At 38.1% G+C, this 17,690-nt stretch overlaps 1 protein-coding gene across 1 annotated transcript; it reads right to left on the reverse strand.

Annotated features, from left to right (window-relative positions):
- Positions 1-2,846: 2,846 nt before the first annotated feature.
- Positions 2,847-12,733, reverse strand: LOC149464862 (interleukin-26-like). The gene is made up of 5 exons (XM_089674194.1): positions 12,569-12,733; positions 12,392-12,445; positions 12,163-12,300; positions 5,785-5,856; positions 2,847-4,101 (listed from the first exon to the last, which is right to left on the reverse strand). Exons 1-5 carry the CDS (start codon positions 12,731-12,733, stop codon positions 3,982-3,984), a joined length of 549 nt encoding a protein of 182 aa, XP_089530320.1. The 3' UTR covers positions 2,847-3,981.
- Positions 12,734-17,690: the final 4,957 nt, after the last annotated feature.

Here is a 17,690-nt window from a genome sequence, read left to right on the forward strand (position 1 = left end):
TGTTGCCAAACCCGGACTGTGACCTGTTTATTCTTCTGCCTGCTGTTTTGTACCGACCTGGCCTGCCTGACCTCGCTTACTCTACCTCCTCACATCAGACTCTCACCTGCTGCGTACCACTGACAGGTGCCTCTACCACAGCTGGTTGCACCCAGGGGTTGCGACCTGGTCTCGGCTTGCTCCAAGTCCATCCCCACCATCAGGGGCTCTGGTGAAGAAGCAGGTCGGAACTTAGATTCCGCGCCCTGGGGAATTCTGGTCTGTGAAAAGTTAGAGGCTACCACCGGCTGGTCCCTAACAATACCATTACTTATCACATCCTTCTTCTTTTGGGTATGAACCCTCCTCCCCCCTCTCTTTTACGTCCATTACTCTTTTTGTGCCATATCCCGCTCCTGGTGGTTGTTATACTGGTCATAACCTTGACCACTGTTTTGGGTGGGCCAAGTTGAAGAGTTTAGTTTATTGTTGTTATAATTAACCCCATAATGGTCGTTGCGTAAAGGTTCATACTTGTTGTATGTGGGGACATTATAGCTGGTATCTGACCCTCTAAGGGGATAATTACTTCTAGAGGGGTGACGCCCCCTCCAGGGAGATGGAAATGATCTATTCCCACCCGTTAGGTGATCACGAGGATTATTTCCCCTGGGTCTATAATCACCTCCTCTAGATGGTGTAAAATGTCTTACTAAACCATGGGGGGAAGGTACTGCCCATGTGGGGGAAATCTCCCTCTAGAATTGTTCCGCTGGTGATTAACCGGAAAGTTTCTATATGTAGGTCTCCCATTATCCTTAGGGCCTAATTCCCTGGGATTAAAATTATATACCTTCTGAGGCAATACACTGAAATTATTGTTTTCCTCCTGGTGGAGGTCCATTTGGGTTCTCCCTAACAGGTTGAGCTTCACACCTATTATTTCCCACTTGCAGGAGGTGTGGGGTCTGTGCGCTAACATCAGAATTATCAGGAAATTGCCATTTGAAGACTACATTTTGTGTAGTCTGACACATCTCTATTGTATTTCTTCTTCTTTTTCACTTTTTGGTCAGCATTCTCTTTGAGGAGAACTTTTTTTAAGAGATTCTGGTTTGATGACATAATCAGCGTTCTCTTTCAAAGGTAAAAGTTTCTCCTTAACCAAACTGATTTCCTCATCCAATCTAACTAACTTACGTTTCTTTTTTTTAATCTATTTTATATTCTTTGTGTCAGAATATAGTGCTGATGGCTCTTATATTTTGAATCAGCACAGATATTGATGCTACCTTACATATGTTTTAAAATAATATGCCTGCAGTATTTTGCATGTTCCCACACATTAGGCAGCCCATTGATTAACGGCTGAGGAAAAAAAATAGTCAAAAATGCCACATTCACACAGGTCCTCTGGCATGTACAGCATGAATGAGTGGGTTAGTCACATGGAGCCACCTGTTACACTATGGGGACACAGCAGCTGTATGAACACAGGTTTTAATCTGACAGGTGTGCAGGCATGGGGAAGTGATCCTGAATGCTTGCTGTCTGTGTTCAGTATCTTACAGAAGTGAGTACACCCCTTACATTTTTGTAAATATTTGATTATATCTTTTCATGTGACAACATTGAAGAAAATGACACTTTGCTACAATGTAAAGTAGTGAGTGTACAGCTTGTATACCAGTTTAAATCTGTTGTCCCCTCAAAATAACTCAACACGCAGCCATGAATGTCTAAACCGCTAAAATGTGAGTGGTGTACTCATTTCTGTGAGATACTGTATATATAGAAACTACTACACCTGCCTTTACATGCACATGAACTTTAATGGCATACCCGGTCTTAGCCCGTACGGTTCAATATTGTGTTGCCCCACCCTTTGCAGCTATAACAGCTTCAACTCTTCTGGGAAAGCTGTCCACAAGGTTTAGGAGTGAGTCTATGGGAATGTTTGACCATTCTTCCAGAAGTGCATTTGTGAGGTTAGGTACTGATATCGAATGATAAGGCCTGGCTCGCAGTTTCCGCTCTATTTCATCCCAAAGGTGTTCTATCGGGTTGAGCTCAGGACTGTGCAGCCCAGTCAACTTCCTCCACCCCAAACTCTCTCATCCATGTCCTTATGGACCTTGCTTTGAGCACTGGTGCGCAGTCATGTTGGAACAGGAAGGGGCCATCCCCAAAGTGTTCCCACAAAGTTGGGAGCATGAAATTGTCCAAAATGTCTTGGTATGCTGATGCCTTAAGAGTTCCCTTCACTGGAACTAAGGGGCAAGCCCAATCCCTGAAAAACAACCCTACACCATAATCCCCACTCCACTAAACCTTACACTTGGCACAATGCAGTTAGGCAAGTACTGTTCTCCTGGCAACCACCAAACCCAGACACGTCGATCGGATTGCTAGATAGAGAAGCATGATTCATCACTCCATAGAACAAGTCTCCACTGCTCTAGAGTTTAGTGGCGGTGTGCTTTACACCACTGCATCCGACACTGCATTGCACTTGGTGATGTAAGGCTTGGATGCGGCTGCTCGGCCATGGAAACCTATTCCGTGAAGCTCCCTATGCACTGTTGTTGGGCTAATTTGAAAGCCACACAAAGTTTGGAGGTCTTTAGCTATAGACTCTGCTCCAATACTTTTGGCAATATAGTGTATATATGTGTGTGTGTTCAAAACTTTGAACAATAAAAAAGTGCCAAATGAAAAGTACTGAATTTTGTGCTAATGTTTTATTCCTTAAACATATGCAAACTACAGAATTGTAAAAGCAATATAATATAATTTATTCAAGTAATTCATGTTTACAGACAGTAAAATATTATAATAAATTATGCATACTTTTTTATAATGCAATATTAACAATAAATAAGGATGGTTTAATTATTAAAATCACCTGAAAGATACTGATAGTAACCTATTGGTAAACATGCTATAATGTTCCATTTCATCAACAATAGGTATTTAAATAATAACACTAAGTTTGCTATAATTTCCCAATAACGTCTAATCAGCTATATTAATAATTTAGAGTTTTATCACATAAATAAATAAAAAAGCTATTTAAAAAGTAGTCATTGTCCAGATGGATATTAAATTCATACCTTTACAAGTGCAATATAATATTTTTCCTTTCTGTCTGAAGCTGTAAGTCACTACATAAAGCACAACTCCAACCAAAAGGTTTTTTGGGGGGTTTTTTTTGCATACAATGAGTAAGAGTTAGTGCCTCTTTCAGGTCTGTTTCCTTGTTGAAGAGATTTTCAACCACTTCCTCTCTCAGTGACAGTAAATGATACAAAAAGTATGAGAAATATCTTCAAAAGAAACAGAGGGAAAAGAAACTTAAGCTAAGCTACAACTGGTACACTCAAAATCTGGTGCAGTTGTGCATGCTAGCCAATCAGCTGCTAACTTCAGCTTGTTCAATTAAGCTTTGCCAATAAAACCTGGATGCTGATTGGTTTTTATGCAGAGCTGCACCAGATTTTGCACACTCCAGTTTTAGTAAATCTCCTCAGCAATGTTAGTACAGTAGGGAAACATTAGAACCTCATGTTTTGAGGCTGAAAGGCTGTGTTTACTTATGTAACTCTCCTTTCTTTTCCTCATACCCCAATTAGATTAAATCTGCCTATTTGAGTCACAAACAGAAACAGTATATAGATTCTAACACTTCCCTGCTCTATTCAAAACTTTAAATTTGTCACAGTGTTGTCATAGTCAACGTGGTTGTGATATATACTGTAAATTTTTCTAAGACGTTTATTTAAATAACCATTCAAAAATTTCATATAATTCAGCTTCCATGAGAAATTAATATGAAAAATATTATTAATAATAATAACAATAATAATAATTAATAGTAATAGCAATAATAAATACAATAACTATAGTTATATTTTCTGCATTAAATATAAATGTTTTTCACATTATAGAGTTGCTTCAAGTATATCCATTCATGTTTTCAAATCCTAATGTGCTTGGAATAAATTATTTTCTTTCTTTTGTTTTCCTTAGCTCATGATAGGCGAAATCATGGATCCAGTAAAGAAGGCTGTCAAATTCACTTACAGCTTTATTTAGTCCCTTCATCCCCTTTAGAGTCTTGTTCTGTGAAAATAATAAATACCAATGGATACTTCAGTTTTATCCAATAAACTTGACAATTGATTTTTAAAGGAAAACATGTCATCTAGTTGCAAATGTGGGAAAGTCCACAAAGAAAAGGAACTTTAATCTCTTTAGCTACGAAAGTGAGGAAGAGCAAGAAAAATCAAATACAACCAATGAATATTTTTACATTCTTTTCTTTTGACTAGATTTACACCCTAATATGCATAAAAATTGCATTCTAAAGTCTCTTAGTGCAATGTACTACAACACGCTGTATATATGTGCCATTCATCTGAATCACACTCAAAAAAACACACTTAGTGGGGTTTATTTACTAAAGCTGGAAAGTGAAAAATCAGACTTGCTTCTGCATGGAAACCAATTAACTTCTAATTTGTACTGCTTAAGCTTACTTGAACAACCTGGTTAGAAACTGATTGGTTTCTATGCAGAAGTGAACCTAATTTTGCACTCGCCAGCTTGATTAAATAAATCCCACAGTGTCTACCAACTTATGCACACTTTTGAAACCACATGGCATACATGGAATTGTACATGTATTACAGTGAGATGGTTTGGCCAAAAGAAGTGCAGGTATGTTTAGTCTTGCATTAAGGCTCCTAAAGCTGAATAAGCTGCCTTCTAGCATTGTTCGTAAAGAAGAAGAATAAAAACAAGCGTTAACACATGCAATAACATGCACATAGAGCTGTGAATGGAAATCTTACTGTATTGTAGTAAAGGATGTAACACCTTCACCAATTACAGAATTGGTTTACAAATGCTAAGCAGTTATGGTGGCCACCTTTTCTGGGAGAAAATACTGGCCTTATAATCTTTTTTCTATCATCCTATTTTTACATACCAGGCTGAGGCTGATAAAATACTGGCCAGGTAGCAACCCCATATGCAATTTAGCTCATTGATTAAATTTTAGCTTCCATTTATGTGTTGTTCCAGTTTTGTGTTCATTGCCTTGCATTTTAATTGGGTGTTTTACGTGAACATGTTCGCTGGTGAAACACTTAAGGTATAACCCCCAAACAATTTTCTCCTGTTAGTTACAGGCATTGCAAGGATTTTGGAAACCAATGTACACAAAAAAGAAAATTTGCACACAGAACTAAGGCTAGTGAGCAGCAAACACAATCAAATCACTGGAAAATATATGTATATCAATATGTTGCACTAAAGTATCATAGTATTGAATGATCCCTAAAAAACCTTAAAAATGTTCCAATCATTCCACTTTCTGCAATAACTTCCTTTTATCATAACATATCTTAAAATCACTTTGCATGTACTTTGGGAGGATTTGTGCCAATTCCTAGGTGATACTGATTGCTACAGTTCAAGTGGTGATTTTTAAAGATGCAACATCCTATTTCATTGCAAATAAATCGTCTATTTATAGCAACAGAAATGGCATCATAATTAAATTAGTAGTTTACATGGCTAGTTTTCAGTTGGGTCCAGATGATTACCTTTAGAAATGAGGTTTTTCGCACTGAACACCATCCCATGATGGTCAGGTTTGAATAGCATATTTTTCAATGCATTTTAACAGTATGTAGTAATAAAAATAGTATAGATGTAATCATTAGTATTATGATGAAAATTTATAATTTTTATAAGGTTTAATTTTTTCAAATAAAGTAAGGAATTCTTCCCATTACTCACCAACCCATCAAACTTTTCCTTAAGTTCTTTCATGATCTGTGTTTCTTCTTTTGATTCACATTTACCAGGTGGCTGTAGGAAATAAAACAGTCTGTTTAAGTATGCTTCCCTAGATTTAGTTATATATCTATTTATGTAAAAACAGAATACAGTACAATGCCAGATATATTTGAAAGCAAACACATGAGCATGTAAAAGCAGAGAAGTCTCAAGGGCCAAAATTATGTATTTAAAAGGGTATTTTCCAAATATAGGCCAACATTTTAATCATCATGTTTAATGTATTTTTACACTTGAATATCAAAATTTCAATAACTTTGCCATAACAGGTTTAAAATATGAATCTAATTGATCTGCCAAGTAACGTTGAGTGCATTATTTATCCAGTAAAAATCTACTAACTCAACAGTTGTAAGAAACCTTAAAGCCAATAAGAACAATGACTATAATAACATGGTGGTTGATAAAGGAGAAGTGAATGTCAACCGATCTTACTGAACTACGTAAAACATTTTTTCAGAATGAATACCTAATGTCCAAGAAAAATAAAAACACAAAACTGAATATTTGTTTGCACAGCTTCACCTTGTCACTTGCTGAAAAGTCACTTTACAAAGTGAAAAATTTCTGCTCTTTATTAAATGTCATCCTGTAGAGATCTGTTCCTTGCTAGGTGAGGTCATAGGTCTTTTTCTGTTTACTAATATTAACTCAAATTATCTACACTCAATCTTTTTAAAGAGAATTTCAATAACTTAAGTAGCTTAATTTATCAATTTAAATAATAATTTCCTGAATTAAAAATGTTTAGATATTTGCAGGATTTATGCAATTAAAGATGAACTAAAGGAAATATATTTTTCATATCAGAGTAAAGGAGGATTATAACCCCCATATTGTTTTGTCATCCATTTTGTGTCCCATAAGGCTATAAAGCATAAGACATCTATTCAGATTGCGTTTGATGCATTTTCCGAGTGCATTTTGCTCTTTTTTTACACTTATTTTTGATGCATTTTTTTTGCATTTTGTGCTTTGTGTGACTTTAGCTGCCTGTTAAGAAGCGGGTTTCCTGCTGACAGCTGAATATAAAGAAACCTATTGTTGGCAATTAAAAAAAATTAAAAATCATGAAAAAACAGCATGGGGTCCCCTCCTCCAATCCATACCAGGCCCTTCAGGTCTACTATGGATTTGAAAGGGAACCCCACACCAAATTTGTTTTAAAAAATGGCGTAGGGTCCTCCCAAAATCCATACCAGACCCTTATTCGAACATGCAGCTCAGCAGGTCAGGAAAGGTTGGGGGTGCATATTTATCCCCATACTCATTTACATGGGGGGCCGGGATCTGAAGGCCCCTTTGTTAAAGGGGGCTTCCAAATCCTGATAAGTCACCCTCCGCAAACCCCCACAACCACAGCCCAGGGTTGTGGGGAAGAACCCCTTGTCCTCATCAACATAGGGACAAGGTGCTTTGGGGATGAGCCCCTCCACCCCAAAGCACCCCCCCCATGTTGAAGGCATGGAGCCTGGTATGGTTCAGGAGGGGGGGTAGCTCTCTTTTCCCCGCTTTCCTGACCTGCTGGGCTGCATGCTCGGATAAGGGTCTGGTACAGATTTTGGGGGGGACCCCACTAACAGCTGATGACTCATTGGTTGTTAAGGACTCGGCGATCACCCACTCCTTAACAACCAGCTTAGTCACAAAAAATACAACATGCAAAATGCATCATAATGCAATACTTGCATTTTTTTGTGAGGTTCCATTGAAGTCTTACACACAAAATGCAATCTGTTACGGGAAAAAAAAGTCCCTGACCCTTTCAAAGATCTGCACCGGATCAAAACGCAAAAATGTGAACTAGATGTGAACTGTAGTGCGTCTCTGCAAACTGGAAATGCACTGAAATCAACATTTTTGAACCAAGCATTAGGGAGATTTACTTCCTATCCCATAGCTAAAACAGCGAGAGGAAATCCCTTCAAAATGAGGGAACCTCTATTTGTCACCAAGGGCATCAGAACTAGTGTCCTCTAGATCTCCCCTCTATTTCTGTTGTGTTGACAACCCATAATTTAGGATTTTCTTTCACTCTTTTCACTCCACATTATTTATGTTTTGCGTTTAGTTCTATTTTAAACACAAATGAGTATTATTATCAAAGTATATATTTCATATATTCCATAACTAACTTCATGCTTCTCTAATGTTGTACAAATTTACACAGAAACATAATGTAATCAAACATTGCAATGCATTGGGTTGTGCCAGAGTGCATATTCAATACATATTCCATATTCTTCTTGAAAGAATACTAGTTGCCTGGCTATCTTTGGCCTTCTAAAGCACAGACCTAGAACAAGCATTCATATAAGAAAGTCTTTGTGAGGTCAGGACTCTTGATCTGCATGCTTGTCTAGCTAGATCCTTCAGATGTTTCAGAAAGTACTTGAGTTACTGGATCAGCATGACAGCCAGACAACTGTAACAGCCTCTACATTCCCTCAATACAGGTTTTATGTTGATGCTGCTAGGGTAATAGCTGTAAATCCTATATCCATTTTTTAAATAAAGGTTTTTGCGAGAAAAAAATGCACTGATTACTATTTTAACCAATGAATGGCCTCCTGTATCTAAGTGTCACAACCAATTATATGTTTCTTTTCCTGTTTTTGGGGCAGTTATGAAAGAGAGTATTTTACCATGTGTTATAGACAGGCATTTTAAAATAGGAGACATTTATGAGCAGTTCATATATAGCTACTTTCACACTGATCCACGGTAAAACATGGCAAAAATGCATATGCGTTTTTAACATGACACATGACTCAAAAACTGCACCAAAAATGAACCGCGGGTGCATTTTCAATGCATTTTTGCCAAGTTTTTACAGCACTTTCCATTGATTTCAATAGGGAGAGGTATTTTTGGTGGATTTTTACCACACCTGCACCAAAAATGCAGCAAGCAGGACTTTGAAAAATGCACCTGATCCACAATTAATCAGCGTGAAGAGTTCCATAGGAATACATGGTCACACATTTTTCTTCTGCAAAAGCTGAAGAAAAACGGATCTGTGTGAAAGCAGTCTATCTCTGGCATTTTGATCAACAATCAATAATTCACTAAATAATGTACATAGAGAAACAATCACTTCTTTAAAAACATTTAATTAAATCAGGCCACAGAAATAACTTCAGGAGAGGAAATTCCTTTCATCTGCTCTGTCTGTAGTATGTATCATGGAAAAGTGAGTGATTGCAAGTAAAAGAAACTGAAACCATGTAGTATAAATCATGCTACTATAGAATAATACAGCCTACTAATGATGTAGTCATCATCAGGATAAAACTATATACATCACAAAAACATTGGGTTGCTTTATTAAAGGCAAATAGACTGCACTTTGCAAGTGCAGTTGCCCTTTTTTCCAGAACTTAGTGATGTGGTGCAGCTTCACTTTATAAAAAATGCCCAATCAGATGCAAGAAAAATGTAAACAATTAAAAAAAAATGCATTTTTGCTTGCACATGATTGGATGATGGAAATCAGCAGAATTTCACCACATTCACTAGGCTCTGGAGAAAATGCTTGTAACTGCACTTGTAAAGGGTATAGTCAATTTGCCTTTATTAAATCAACCCCTTTAAGTTTTCTAGTACTGTTATTAAATGCATAATTATATTATCTTAGTTACTGTATCTATAATGCTTTGTACCAATGTGCTCATATAACACAGATTTTATGTAACACATTTCTCATTGTATTATACAAACATTCAGAAAGAAAAAGTGTAAATCAACTAAAAGAAAAGTAGGAGACTGTGTTTTTTCCCAAAACATACTTACCTAGGTGGTGCAGCATTGGACCGATCTGTCCTCCATCAGCTCTAAGGGTGAGAACTCAGTGATCACATGACCGCTGATTGCTGAGTTCTCACAGCCTCTCTGAGAAGTCATCGTTGTCTGCTCGGCCCCCCAGCGTTCACTGGAGATCTGGGCTGTGGAGGGGCAGGGAGTGGCTGGCTCAGGATCTCAGTGGATCGCTGAGAGGCTGAGCCAGGTGCCACTCCCGAATCTGGGGTGGATCTTTTCTCAGCCTGGACCGGCTGAAGCCCGCTGTCGGCTGAAAACAAGTCACAGGAGTGCAGAACAAACTGCACTCCTGTGATCCACAGGAGAAGTACAACCAAAGGCTTTATCTGTATTTCTCCTTTAACACATTTTATATAGTTGAATATGCTTTCAGACAATCACAATGGAAGTTCTTTACCAGTGCATTTTTGCCCCCCCTAAAAAAGTATGCAAGCCTTAAGTGTAAATCTCTGAAAAGTCATCGGAGACCGCACTCTACTTCTGTTGCACTTCTGATGTGTTCATGTTGTACAATGTGTACCATGCAATATTTGTAAAAAGCATCGTAAAAAGATATGTATACTGCTCAAGATTAGTGGCTCTTCACAGGCCCTGCTGCAAAATCTGGAGTTGGTCTGGCTTGTTGCACTCTGGCAAATCAATCAGAAAAAGAAATGACAGCGCATAACCAAATTGCTCAATTAATATACATTAAATATGAGGCCATTTAAACAGTGCTCTGTGTTCATATCTTCCAACTAATCTTTCAATAAACAAATGTTCCTTAAAAGTGTCTTGGTGCTCAAACAATTCCAAAAAGTGCTTGGTGACCCCTGCCCCTATTCACATTTTACTCACCAGATAGGATGGACTCTTTGCTTTTTGGGCACAAGAGTCAAAAACACTGTTTTTTCTGATAAGGGGATGCATTGTATGCTGTTGTCTGAACTCTAGTTAGGAGCAAAATACTAATGAGCTTTGATTGAAGTAAGCCTACGGCTCTTTGTACATCCTAAGGAAAAACAATTCATAAACTTGAGAACATGGAGTCTTGCCCCCCCCCCCCCCCAAACATTGAGATCCCTCAGAGCAAACTTCTTTCACAACTCTATCTTGCCAACAGCTCAGCAAACCAGATAGGTTGGATTCACACCAATCCCCCCACACACAGACACCAAGGAGGAATGCAGGGATTTGGGATCTGCTCACTGGAACTTAGCTGAGCTGTTGGCGAGATAGAATTGTGAAAGAAGTTTGCTCTGAGGGATCTCGCTGTTCGGGTGGGTCAAGACTCAGTGTTCTCAAGTTTCTGAATTAATGTTTTTCCTTAACTCATTAGTATTTTGCTCCTAACTAGGGCTTAAACAACAGCATCCAATGCATCCCCTTGCATACCTTATCAGAAAAACAGTGTTTTTGACTCTTGTGCCCAAAAAGCAACCAACCTATCTGGTGAGTGAGGAGTGAAAAGGGGCAGGGGTCACCAAGTACTTTTTGGAATTGTTTGAGCACCAAGACACTTTTAAGGAACATTTATTTTTTGGAAGATTGGTTGGAAGATATGAGCGCAAACCACTGTTTGAGTGGACTCACATTTAATGTATATTAATTGAACAATTATGTTATGCGCTGTGGTTTTTACATTTTGAGTATCATAGTGTTTCTCATTTGAGCAGCAGCAACACTTTATATATAATTTTTGTAGTACAATTTTTGTAGCACAATTTTATCACGAGAAATGGGTGATTTGTTGTTTGTTTTCAGAAAAGGAGATTAATCAACGCTCTTTGGACTGCCACAAATTTTCTTATCTCTTAAATAGTAGAAGGGGTCACCTGCATCGAAAAGCACTTTTCAGGGACAAACATGTCAGAGGTGACCCCTGCTACTATTCAATAAAAAGGAAACATTTCTGTGGTCTGGAGTGCGGTGATTCATTTCTTTTTCTGATTGATCTGTAAAAGCATATATGTAATTTTACACTCGCATTAGGATCTTACCTCAGCCTCATATATCATGCAAGGCTGCTTTACAAACAGCAAAGAAAATGTAACAAAAGTGGAGCATTGCTCATAACAACCAAAAAGATTTAAGTGATAAAATCAAGCAAGGACCCAGAGGGTCTGTTGACTGTTTTGGGCAACGTTATTCTTTCTTCTATTTTTTTTTCCCCGTATATTAAGCCATATTGTTTTTAAAAGATATAGAGGTAACCATTTTTTCTTAATGTTTTATATCTGACTGCATTGCTTGGGAGCAATTTGAGACTGTGCTCCAGTAAGACTATTTTATAATAAATATTTGAATTCAGCTACAGGCTCACCAAATCAGAAATACCTATAGTTTGAAACCTCACAGTGCCCTATAGTTCCTGTTTCACATCACACTATAGTGTACTTACATACAGTGAAAGTGACAGACAAAAATGTGTTATAACACCTTAGATGGCTTCAAAATACTTCCTCAAATCTCTGCTTTCGGTCTTAAAAGTAAAGAAAAAACTGGATTCATGTGACTTACACAGAACTGCAGCATATCTTGAATTTTCATAAAGTCGTGATCAATACCGCGTTTCTTGGCCTCAGCTAAGATTTTGCCCGCAGACAAGACGTGATCGGCATAGAATGAGAGTAGATTATTTCTGGTGCTGCAATTTTCCTATACAACAGAAATAGCAAAATAATAGTTACAAGTACAGGTTTATGTTTGATGATCAATAACGGTTTTTATGTATATTCCATTTGCTTACCTTAAAGTCCTCCTTCACTGCATCAGTTAATAATTTCACAGACATAATCTTGTCCTGTTAAAACAAACAGCAAAGTATATCACATTAAATATTTATTTCATTCCCACCTGCAACATTAATGTATGTCTGTCTCAAGCCCATAGAAACTCTCTGTATGAGTTTACAGGGTTCACTTACTGGAAAAAGTTTTATGAAGTCTGCTGTCTTGTTTACAAGATTCGTAGTGTCTTTAATAATTATTTTTGAATTACATCGTTTCTTCACTGGAAGTCTGCCCCCACATGCCATAATCATTAGAGTAGCTAGACAGAGGGCTTGCATGAAGGCGGAACTGTTCTTCATTTTTCTAGATTATATTTCTTCACCAAAAAGTAACCGCGATAAATTATTGAATGCTTAAGAGGAGATTACAGCTTGTTTAACCTTTTGCTCAAGTTAGATCACAGTTGCTGTTGGATTTTTATATAGATCGTCCTCCCTGTCTTGACAAAATCCCCCCGTCATCATCAGTGACGTGTAGTAAAAGACCTACACAGGTTTACTGGCAGAAAAAAAGGTAAGTTTCTAAGAACTATGACCTTACTCACCACAGCAAACATTTCATGTGTGGCTACCAGACTATTTGACTTTACTTGTGGCTTTGGTTCATGTAATGTGGTCATAAAAATCCCTCAAAGGAGTTTTGAAGCCTTTTTTCCTTAAAATACAAGATTTATTTCCTTTTGTTAGCAATTGTTCTTCTAATACTACCATACATGCACCATAAAATTGTATTATTGATCAGAACGTACTGAAGATGCATGTGTGATGTTTTATATTGCTAATAGTAATTTGTCTCTAAAAAATTGTTCTTTATTAATTTTATAACTGTAATCTCTGCTGATAAATTCTCTTAAAAATTATATACTTTTTTCTTCCCTTCTCTTCTGTACCAATCTCAAAATTATGATGTGCTTTGTATGCTTATGACTTGAGTTCAGGCTCAGTCAGGCTATTAATTAAAAATCCATTGTACTAGACCTTTCACCAAAAACGACCAAAACCTAAATACAATGGACCTTCCTTCTTCCTCTGCTAAGCACAGAACAGAAATCCCTATTTAGAAAAAAAATCTAAACTAAAATGTTTGCAGTTTGTGTTCTTCTGTTTGTTGATCATATTCAGATTCAAAGAGCCAAGGAAAAAGTCAAGGTACTGTATATCTACAGCCAAAACTGTATTTTTCATTTTGAATAGAGTAGGAAATGGTTAAAATTCCTCCCAGTTTTTCCTTTTATGTGTGTGCCATTGTCTAATGTGTTTGTGAGAGCATTGGACTGATAGAAGTGAAAATTGGTTCAGTTGGATGTACCGTAAAGTTATTTTTCCTTCAAAGAAGCAGAGTTGTAGTTGAACTATAATATGGATGGACCTTGTTCTGGTCTTCCATCTTGGGTCTTTCTGAAAGCAACAAAGGGAACGCTTGCCAGATGGTAAATTCTTTGATGTATATGGAGGAGCACATGGTTCAAACACACAAAATGATCAGGTTTATGAGGATCTCTTCTTCCTGGTTCCAATGATTAAAGTTTATCTAAACCAATTTGTTTTTACATTCTGGATAGAGTGGTGAGTGATCTGAATATATGGAAATTCTCTTCACTTTGGAGGTATTTCCTCTCATTTCCTCTTGTGTTTCCAGAACAGGAAGTGAAAGGAAATCTGCCCAATGACACACAGAGTCATGTGTTTGAAGGAGTTCCTGATACAAAAGCACATATTCGCTAGCACACCACAGATCGTCAAATACATCAAAATATTTATTGAATGACCACATCACAGAAGACAGGGTTAATCAGCATAAATGCTTTATGGAGGCAGTTACAAAGCATCAATGCCCAACTGTCTAATTTGAATACCTGTGTGAAAGATCCCATAATTAGCCCTCATGCACACTTGACATTTTTACAGCTGCTGTTTTTGGCGTTTGGTGTTTTTTTCTACAGTCAATAAACTCCCCAGCATGTTATCCTTTGTGCCCATAGGCTGTAATCAACATTTTTTGGCTAAGATGTTTTTTGGTTGGAAAAAAAACCCCAAACTTTCTAGAGGTGTTTATTTAGCTGTAAAAACGCTCTAACACTGTAAAACGCCACAAACCGGTGTTTTTGGACTTTTTTGTTACCAAAAACACCCATTAAAACCCTGAAAACCGCAAAAAGTGGAAAAATGCCACTAATAGCTGCATTACGACACTAAATGCTAATGCAAAAATGCTAAAAAAAAGCTAAAAAACTAACATTTTTAATGTGACTTTACACAGTTAACGTTACCAGCATTATCAAAACGTCAAGTGTGCATGAGGGCTTAATGTCATGAAGGTAGCAAATTGCTGTATACACCCACTGGCCACTTTATTAGGTACACCTTGCTAGTACCAGGTTGGACCCCCTATAGCCTTCAGAACTGCTTTAATTCATCATGGCATAGATTCAACAAGGTACTGGAAACATTCCTCAGAGATTTTGGTACCTATTGACATGATAGCATCACACAGTTGCTGCACATTTGTCACCTGCACATCTGTGATGCAAATCTCCCGTTCTACCACATCCCAAAGCTGCTCTATTGGATTGAGATCTGGTTACTGTGGAGGCCATTGGAGTACAGTGAACTCATTGTCATGTTCATGAAACCAATTTGAGATGATTTGAGGTTTGTGACATGGTGCATTATCCTGCTGGAAGTAGCCATCAGAAGATGAGTACACTGTAGTCATAAAGAGATGGACATGGTCAGCAACAATACTCAGGAAGGCCGTGGCATTTAAATGATGCTCAAGTGGTACTAAGGGGCCCAAAGTGTGCCAAGAAAATATCCCTCACACCATTACACCACAGCCTGAACCGTTGAAACAAAGCAGGATGAATCCATGCTTTCATGTTGTTTATGCCGAATTCTGACCCTACCATCTGAATGTCGCAACTAGAATCGAGACTCATCAGACCAGGCAATGTTTTTCCGATCTTCTATTGTACAATTTTGGTGAACCTGTGTGAATTGTAGCCTCCATTTCCTGTTCTTAGCTGACAGAAGTGGCACTTGCTGTGTTCTTCTGCTGCTGTAGCCCATCTGCTTCAAGGTTCGGCATGTTGTGCATTCAGAGATGGTATTCTGCATACCTTGGTTGTAGCGAGTGGTTATTTGAGTTACTGTCGCCTTTCTATCATCTCTAACCAGTCTGCCCATTCTCCTCTGACCTCTGACATCAACAAGGCATTTTCATCCACACAACTGCCCCGCTCACTGGATATTTTCTTTTTTCCAGACCATTCTCTGTAACCCTAGAGATGGTTGTGCGTGAAAATCCCACTAGATCAGCAGATTTTTAAATACTCAGACCAGCCCGTCTGGCACCAACAGCCATGCCATGTTCAAAGTCACTTAAATCCCTTTTCTTCCTCATTCTGATGCTTGGTTTGAACTTCAGCAAGTCATCTTCACCACGTTTAGATGCCTAAATGCATTGAGTTGCTGCCATGTGATTGGCTAATTAGCAATTTCTGTTACCAAGCAAATGAACAGGTGTACCTAATAAAGTGGCCAGAGTGTGTCTTGTAGAGTTAGGGTATGGAGGGAGAGAAGAGTTTTTACATTACTTTTACCTTTTACCAATGCTGCTGATGTCCTATGTTTTCTTTACAGCATGTTCACAGGCTGCATGTGTTATTTCTTTGGGAGAACATGTGACAGTGATTTACAGGCAGGAGGTTGTGGGAGACAGGGGCAGAGCGTTGTTACCTCATAACACAAAGTGCCCAAACAAGGACTATAATAGCAGTATCCCCAGCTGGTATTTTTGTGAAGGCTTGCCATTAAAATAAAAATAGGCTTTTCAAGTGACAGTATTATCTTAAAGTTTATGTGAGATGTATATGGTTGGGTTTACATCTACTTTTTCAAACCATGCCTTTGAATTGCAGTGCTGGAGTACATTTTGTTATGTGCCCTGCCTTTGTGCACAGATCTGTACACCCAAAAACACTTTTTAGGGACCAATAGTTGTCCGCAGTAACTAAATCTTTAAATATCTTAGCTACTTTTTTATATTAAATTGTATATGAACCCAAAACCAAATGGCAATATATTGCAGCTTACTAGTGCTTGGTGTGGTGGCTGCATTTGTTTTCTTTTTTTATGCGTCTTTTTGCTTTATTTTCACCTGGTAAGTCTGTGTCTTTTCATCTTCATTGTATAGGGGGTAGGGCATTTGATAGTCTACAGAAGATAGCTAGGAAGGACTACTTTTATTGGTGTTGCACACAGAACGTGATACTGGGAAATCGATACTGAATTAACTAAATTTACTTAATTAACTTAATAAGTAATGTCTGCAAGGAGTGTGTGGTAGTCCTCTGTCATCCAGGTCTAATTAATTTTTTTAAAAAGTCAGTTTCTCAAAAGGCCGTCTCTTATGTGACACATGCAATAGTGCCAGCTAGTACCTCAAATGTACTGTATACTGGGCCACTTCCAGCCAGTGGAAGGAACATTTGTAGGCATTTTAGTTACAGCCTTGCCATCCCTGTCTGTGTTTGCTTGGCCAGGGCTGGGATGGCCTTATGAGAAAAAAATGAAATGTATGAGCAATATTAATGTGTAAATAAAAGTTTTGCATTAAATGTTAATGTAGGACAGTCAGAATGTGAAGAGGGGGGCTGTTTTCTGCAGCTGGTATTGAAGCATTTCTAGTGCCAAGCTGACATACAGGCATGTGGGGGGCTTTGGGGACATTTTTTGCTGCTGCTTCAACAAAAACATGGTGTGGAAAGGTTTTTATAGGAGACAGTGGGGTGGATGTTGGTGAATGCTGCTTTGACTTTCAAGGCTTCACTTTGGAGAAGTGTGGGCAACCTATGGCCATAGGATTGTATGATTAATTTTTGCTGCTGCCTGACTTTCCCCTCTTGTCCCTGGAGAAGGACTTACAGGAAAAGGCCAACAAGGACCAAGGAAGATTTAAATAAGTGTCTCACCACATGTGGTGGCTGCACAAAATCCATTCCCTAATCCTGCATTGCAATCCCTGGCCAGGTTTGCTTGACTTAGTCAGAAACAGTCACAATTAGAGATGAGCGAAGTATTCAAAAATTCGATTCGACTGATTCGGCGAATTCGTGGAAAAATTTCGATTCGAGTCGAATATATTCGCTGCGAATTTAACTTATAAAAGGGTGTTTCTAGGCTTCAGAGAGACTTTATATTAGTGCAGAACACTGTACCTTTAATTTAAATGCCCTTGGAGTCTGCTGGGGAAGAG

The sequence above is a fragment of the Staurois parvus genome, unplaced genomic scaffold (genome assembly GCF_062004578.1).
Source record: "Staurois parvus isolate SC_StPar_1 unplaced genomic scaffold, SC_StPar_1.0 ptg000147l, whole genome shotgun sequence".
Taxonomy (NCBI): domain Eukaryota; kingdom Metazoa; phylum Chordata; class Amphibia; order Anura; family Ranidae; genus Staurois; species Staurois parvus.